Source organism: Nicotiana attenuata, unplaced genomic scaffold, assembly GCF_001879085.1.
Source record: "Nicotiana attenuata strain UT unplaced genomic scaffold, NIATTr2, whole genome shotgun sequence".
Taxonomy (NCBI): Eukaryota; Viridiplantae; Streptophyta; class Magnoliopsida; order Solanales; family Solanaceae; genus Nicotiana; species Nicotiana attenuata.
This window is the reverse complement of record NW_017670625.1, coordinates 12676-19574: the sequence shown is the minus strand read 5'-3', so window position 1 is coordinate 19574 and position 6899 is coordinate 12676. Positions and strand designations below refer to the sequence as shown.

At 36.7% G+C, this 6899-nt stretch overlaps 1 protein-coding gene across 1 annotated transcript; it reads right to left on the bottom strand.

Moving 5' to 3' along the window:
- Nucleotides 1-203: 203 nt before the first annotated feature.
- Nucleotides 204-5138, bottom strand: LOC109241655 (uncharacterized membrane protein At1g06890). Its single transcript, XM_019408411.1, has 9 exons — nucleotides 4924-5138; nucleotides 4779-4816; nucleotides 4558-4702; nucleotides 3910-4094; nucleotides 2938-3005; nucleotides 1583-1715; nucleotides 1204-1365; nucleotides 859-1131; nucleotides 204-687 (listed from the first exon to the last, which is right to left on the bottom strand). Exons 3-9 carry the CDS (start codon nucleotides 4676-4678, stop codon nucleotides 571-573), a joined length of 1059 nt encoding a protein of 352 aa, XP_019263956.1. The 5' UTR covers nucleotides 4679-4702; nucleotides 4779-4816; nucleotides 4924-5138; the 3' UTR covers nucleotides 204-570.
- Between the last annotated feature and the right edge of the window lie 1761 nt (nucleotides 5139-6899).

The window sequence follows — 6899 nt, the reverse complement described above, 5'->3', positions numbered from 1 at the left end:
ATTCACCAACCAAACGACTCCGCAACGTTTTGTGTTTCCTCCTTTACGGTCGAATTGCAGTACAACACCTGAAAGTCCGATCTTCTTCAACCCCCCCCAACCCCCCAACCCCCTTCCAATCTATTTATATTCTCATGGAGATCACCTTGAATGAGATTCATATCATCATTACCACCCCCAAAGGTGAAAAGAGGGAAACAAAGTAAACAAATCTGCATGCATTGGAGAAATCCACTTGCAACACCTTCATGGGCTTCGTATGAACGACCAAAGTAATCTCTGAAACAAATAAGCTGAGATTCTGGGGGGAAATAATACTCCACCAGAGTATGCATTTTTTGGAATGTCTAACTCATACAATACTCATAACCGAACTGCTATTTGACGATACATATCCTTCAACTCTACCAACTGGAAAATAGAGAGCTATATCTTTTTCAAATGTAACACAAATTATGTGATGGTTGGATGTTCTTGCAGCTACAGCTTCTTCATTGGAACTCGAATCTGCTGGAACTCCCATCTGTACTCTAATCAAGGGCTAACCAATTGACAGCCATCAGAATATTTTTATGCAAGGAAGTCCTTGTTAGAATTCCACCCTGGGGCCTTCGCAACAACACTATCAGCTAAAATGCCGTTGCCTTTTTCAACATTTAGTAGGGGATCAGATTCCATTTCCTTCACCTTCAATAACAGACATCAGCTAGAATTGGTTAGCATACTGTAAAATACTTATCAAAAAGAGAAAACACGATATAGTAGTGACCCTCGTATCATAGATTGTGCTTCCCTGTTGTCTATGCTGAAAGAACACCAAGGATTATGAGAAATACTAAAGAAGGTAGGTTAGAACACCTGAGATAGCTGGGATGCAGCCTCTGTAAACTTCTGCTGGCTCTCAATAGAACAATAATAAGAATATACAACCATTCCAACCACGGCAATGAAGATGCCCAGAATGTTTCGCCAACTGAAGGGATCACGAAGGAGAACATACCCAAAAGCCAAAACTAGACATGTTTTCAGATGTCCAAGGACCTGATAGGTAACTGGAGATGTCTTGCCAATTACAAGAAAAGTGCTAAAGTTCACAGAAACTGATATTAGACAGGATAGGACAATGAAGGCCTGCCATCAAATTAAAAGCAATGTTATGCAAATACCTAGCTTAAACGAATAAAACCAATTTTTGATCCTTACCAGCACGTTTGGTGTATATTTGAAAGCAAACACATTTTGATTTGTCAAAAGCCCATCTAGAAATGGTCCTACAATAAACAATGTTAATGCTTGATAGGGACAAGACTGATATAGGAGCTGGGTTGAAGAAACCTTGAATTTCTTCTGGATAGTATTGGTCATCTGAGAAGACAGGTTAAGGATTTCAAGCAAAAACCATATGACCAATAACATTTTCAGAACATACATAAAAGAAACTTCCTTCGGAGAAAATTTAATCTTGTCCCCTTAAAAAAAATTGTCTAGGCTGCTAAGGGATAAGGATCTGTGGGGAGTGGGTTTGGGGGTACAGTGATATAAGAAACTGAAAAGAACTGACTGGCACTTCAGCTGAGGATACAATCTGAGCAATGCAAGTTGTCACAATTGCAAGTAGAGACAAAACGGAACCAAGGAAATTGAGCTGCAGATCAGTCACTGTTGCAATGCCAACCCCTAGGAGAAGAATACCAAGTGCAATCTGGATATTCCTACTGTAAATCATAGAGACTAGTTACTATATTGCAGAAAAGTAAAATTTCTTGGGTGCAAACTAAAGTGTGTGAGATGTTTATAAAGCGAAGCAAAAGTCTAAAGATACATATTATTAGTACATGGACCACAAACATGACACCAGAAGACGTCCAGAGGTCATTCCGATTGACCCCTGAAAGTTCATGTAGACAGACTAACAGCTCGTGGTGCACCCTGATACTCAAATTGATGAAACAAACTTCTTTTGATTAGAGGGACCCATTAAAAAAGTATGTTGACTGGATTGCTGAACCAGTGCACCTGAATAAGATTTTAATTACTAGGCAATATAGATCAACCAAGAAAGTGTACGCTTGAACAAGAGTTCCGTTCACGTTAAAAAGTAAACTTTTGAACATTGCATATTAAATAGGATACAAAAATTTGATATTGGTGAAATCATAGATTTAACAAAATTAGCTGGCAAGAAAAAGACAACTCTCCGCGGCGAAGTTTAACAAGCTTACTGCTCCTGATCACAGATTCACAAGTACATATGACATCGGCTTCTGCTCTCCCTTAACCCTTTAGCATGCAGGTGAACTAGCACCCAAGATCTTTGAATTGCGCTAAAGACTTTTTCATAAATGCTAAAAATTCATTGACTAAGGTGATGTATCCAACATTTTCTAACTGCGTGCATTCTGCTTTAATTCTGACTCCATTCAGGAAAATTGACTAAGATATCATTGTAATTGGCAAAAAAGCACTAAAAAAAAGCGGAGTGTTGTGTGTAATACACCGTATATGAGTATTACCTATACACTGCCTGTTATTCTTGTTTTTGGGGAATAAAATTGTGGTAAATACCTCGTCCTTCGACATAGTTTAGAGACCTCTACCCTTATGATTCTCATCAAGAGAAAATATAGGAAGACTTTATGAAGAAATGATTATATATTATGAATAGTACTCACAGTGTTCGACTTAACATATGAGCACAAGATCTAGTGTTTATTTTTATCCTAATTAAATATCCAAAATAATTAGTTCTGGTTTAAACCAAACACAAGATTTGGTTCAAAGCTTAGTGTTGAAATGGTAAAAACTTAAGGAAAAAGAACACCTTCTATTCCCGTGCCTAAATATATAAGGAAAATGCTCCAAAGAAAACAAGAACAGTGGTGATCCTGCACTCATCTATTATAAACAAAATTTCCCAAGTCTACTTTGGAACTTCACCTGAACTTCTTCCTGAAGAAAAGAGTCTCCAAAAGAACTGTACAGGGGATGATTGCCAATTTTGTCATCTACAATGCAAAAGCATGAAAGAGAAAAATCAGAAAAGAAAAGGGAACAGCTTTTAAGTTTCTAAAGTACCCAATGCTAAGACGACAGCTTTGTACAATGACATAGAATAAAGCTCTAGAGAATGTTTTGATAGCAACAAGATACAAGAGGAGCTTATCACATCAATTATACTATTTGCAATCACAAAACAAGAGGAAATGATTTTCTTTCTGTGTCTTTCTAAAGAACAAAAACAGAAAAGGACCCTAGAATTAAGATAGATAATTATTATTTTTATAATTACTACCTACTGCGTTGTGACAAGAACAGCTTAAGGTCAGAGGGACGCAAGTTGCAACTTCAAGCAGCAGAGACCTGCAATACAGCCCTATTGATCTTATAAAAAAACTTCAGTAGTCTCAATTGCAAATTATCAACGGGAAACAGTGATATAGCAAAAGCTACGCAATGAAGTACATTTCTGGATACACAGGTACAGATACCAAAAGAGGGAAAGGAATGAGAAAAGGAGAAAAAGATACCGGTCACTCTTTGTCATAGTCGTTGAGGGAGTTTTTTTCCACAACACTAGGTCAAGAGTTAGAGGCTAGTAAGTTGCAAACCAGAAAAAAGGAGAAAAGGATAAAGAGAAAAGGAAATGAAGGCAAAGAATGAAACAACTTAAATATTAGGTGATTTCTTCCCATCTGTCCAAGCCTTGATGGACAGAGTTCCCCGATACCTGTGCTGGTGGGAGGTAGCAGGTAACCCGTGGAATTAGTCGAGGTGCATGCTAGCTGACCCGAACACCACGGTTATCAAAAAAAAAAAAGAATGGAACAACTTAACCTGATAGATAATATCAAAAAAATGAAAAGAAATTAACCAAATAATTACTAATGGCAGAAGGGAAAAGATATCAACCTGATAAAAACCAACAGAGTTGAAACCCAGACTTAGATTAAGAAGTCCAATGGAAGACCCATTCAGAACTCCAAAGCCCAAAACAGCTCTCGGATCAAAAGGTTTGTGATCGAATAGTTTCATCCATATTGCCACATGGAGAGAACAAAATGTAACTAGAAGATGCCAGCTTGTCAAAGTTGTAGCTGAGAGAGTAATATCAGATGTTAGAACTGATATCTGAATGACATGAAAAGATTAAAGTTGCATCTATTACAACCTAACACACGGTTACTTTGGGATATATTTACATACATATGTAATTCAAATTAAACCATGATATTGTACTTTCTGTATCACACTATGAATACAAAATCTTAAAATTAATCTTAAGCCATAACATAAGCCAAGTTGATTTCTTACTTCATGTATCAGGTCAATCTTCGTTGCCTTAAAGAAGTAGTAACTAATTAGAAAGTAGAAACAAAAGAAAAGTAGATATACAACTAAACCACAAATTTGAGTTTGTTCTCTCCTCACTAATTACAATGTGCCCCAAGATATTTTTATTTTTTGAGGCAAATTGTCAGTGAATCTAACTACAGCATATGACACAACTAATTTCATTTACATAATTCAGTATGTAATGAATAATTCTCAAAAACTGACCAAACGTAAAGCCAAGAGTGGTAATAAGGGCCTTGTTGCATATGACAATGGAGACAGAGGACACCACAGACAGAGACAGTGCTCCTATTGTCCCCAGCTGATACCGTTGCCCTTCGCTCATCTTCTTTCCGAACCTCAGCAAAATCTGCATTGCAATCAGTACATAGTCGCTCTTATATCAATCATTATAGCAAAATATAATAATTTTCCAACATTCTCACCTCATTGCGGTCCTGTATTTGAAGATTACCAGTTTCAGCTGCATCACAAACAAATTGTTTAAACAATATTAAGAAAATGTAGCATCAAATTCATGAAACCCTAGATCTGCTACTCTTGATGAAAACTGGAGAAGAGAGAATGAACCTTTGAGACATTGGATCACGGAAATAGATGAATTAAACGTATGTAGAATACTGGAAAATATTTATACTTTTTTCAGAAATGGAAATACATGTGCAGAGATAAATGTGAGAATATTTTAGTTTAGAATATAAAAAGTAGGAGTAAAAAAATAAACTGAAGCTCCGGTTAGCTTTTCGCCGGCGGAACAATGTCACAGTCTATTTTTGAAATATATATATATATATCTATAAAAACAAATGGAGGTGCTTTTTGTTTCATTTTCATTTATATAATTCACACCCAGTGTGTGATAGCTTTTTGGGCTGGACTAATGCAGATATAAAAGAAATTCCTACCTGTTATGAAACAATAAAAGAACAAGAACAATATTGCAAAGAGAAAGAGAGAGAGAATTCTTATTGATATTGGGATGAATTATAATGGAATAGAACCCTCTATTTATAGGGAGAGGTTGACTTAGCCACCAAGTAATAAACCCTAGAATCTCTCTAAATATGGACATTCATCATAAATAGGATTCTATTTATAACACTCCCCCTGAATGTCTATTCAACAGATAATGTGACTCGTTAAAACCTTAACTAAAAGAAAACCCAATGGGAAAAAAAATTCTAGAAAAGGAAAAAGAGTACACATGTTTAGAAATGCGCCTATTGGTTGCCTCGTTAAAAACCTTGCAAGGAAAACCAGTGGGACAAAACCTTGTAAGGGAAAAAGAGTGCAACGCGCATTAACTCCCTCTGATGAGAGCATCAATTCACATCCTTGAGCGTTCGCATCCCGATCTTGTACACTAGCTTCTTGAAGGTTGACGTTGGTAGAGATTTTGTGAACAAATCAGCCATATTATCACTTGAACGAATCTGTTGCACATTAATATCACTATTCTTTTGAAGATCATGTGCGAAAAATAACTTTGGTGAAATGTGCTTTGTCCTATCCCCTTTTATGAATCCTCCCTTCAATTGAGCTATGCATGCTGCATTATCTTCATACAAAATTGTGGGTAACTTGTCACATTTCAAACCACATTTGTCTCGAATAAGATGTATTATAGACCTTAACCACACACACTCTCGACTTGCTTCATGGATAGCAATTATCTCAGCATGATTAGATGAAGTAGCTACAATTGATTGCTTAGTCGATCGCCAAGATATGGCAGTGCCTCCACAGGTAAACACATAACCTGCTTGAGACCGAGCCTTGTGTGGATCGGATAAATACCCGGCATCAGCATAACCAACAAGATCGGGACTGCAATTGTTGCCATAAAATAAGCCCATATCGGTAGTCCCTTTTAGATACTGCAATATGTGTTTGATCCCATTCCAATGTCTCCTTGTGGGAGCAGAGCTATATCTTGCTAAGACATTAACTGAAAAAGTTATGTCAGGCCTTGTAGTATTGGAAAGATACATTAATGCACCAATTGCACTAAGATATGGTACTTCAGGACCAAGTAGCTCTTCATTCTCTTCTTGAGGTCGGAATGGATCCTTATTCACATCAAGTGATCGAACAACCATCGGAGTACTTAATGGATGTGCTCCATCCATGTAAAACCGTTTCAATACCTTTTCTATGTAGGCAGATTGATGAACAAAAATTCCGTTTGCCAAATGTTCAATTTGCAAACCAAGACATAATTTTGTCTTTCCGAGATCTTTCATCTCGAATTCCTTCTTTAAATAATCAATTGCCTTTTGGAGTTCTATAGGAGTTCCAATAAGGTTTATGTCATCAACATATACGGCAAGTACAACAAATTCCGATGTTGTTTTCTTTATAAAAACGCATGGGCAAATGGCATCATTTATATAGCTTTCCTTTAATAAATACTCACTAAGACGATTATACCACATTCGTCCTGATTGCTTTAGACCATACAAAGATCTTTGCAATTTGATTGAAAATATTTCCCGGGACTTTGAATTATGTGCGTTTGGCATTTTAAATCCCTCGGGAATTTTCAT

Coding starts and splice junctions, on each gene's coding strand:
- LOC109241655 (XM_019408411.1), bottom strand. CDS start 4,678: ATGAGCGAAGGGCAACGGTATCAGCTGGGGACAATAGGAGCACTGTCT. Junction 1,716..2,937: donor TTCTTCAGGAAGAAGTTCAG/GTGAAGTTCCAA, acceptor TATGATTTACAG/TAGGAATATCCAGATTGCAC. Junction 1,366..1,582: donor CAACTTGCATTGCTCAGATT/GTATCCTCAGCT, acceptor CTGTCTTCTCAG/ATGACCAATACTATCCAGAA.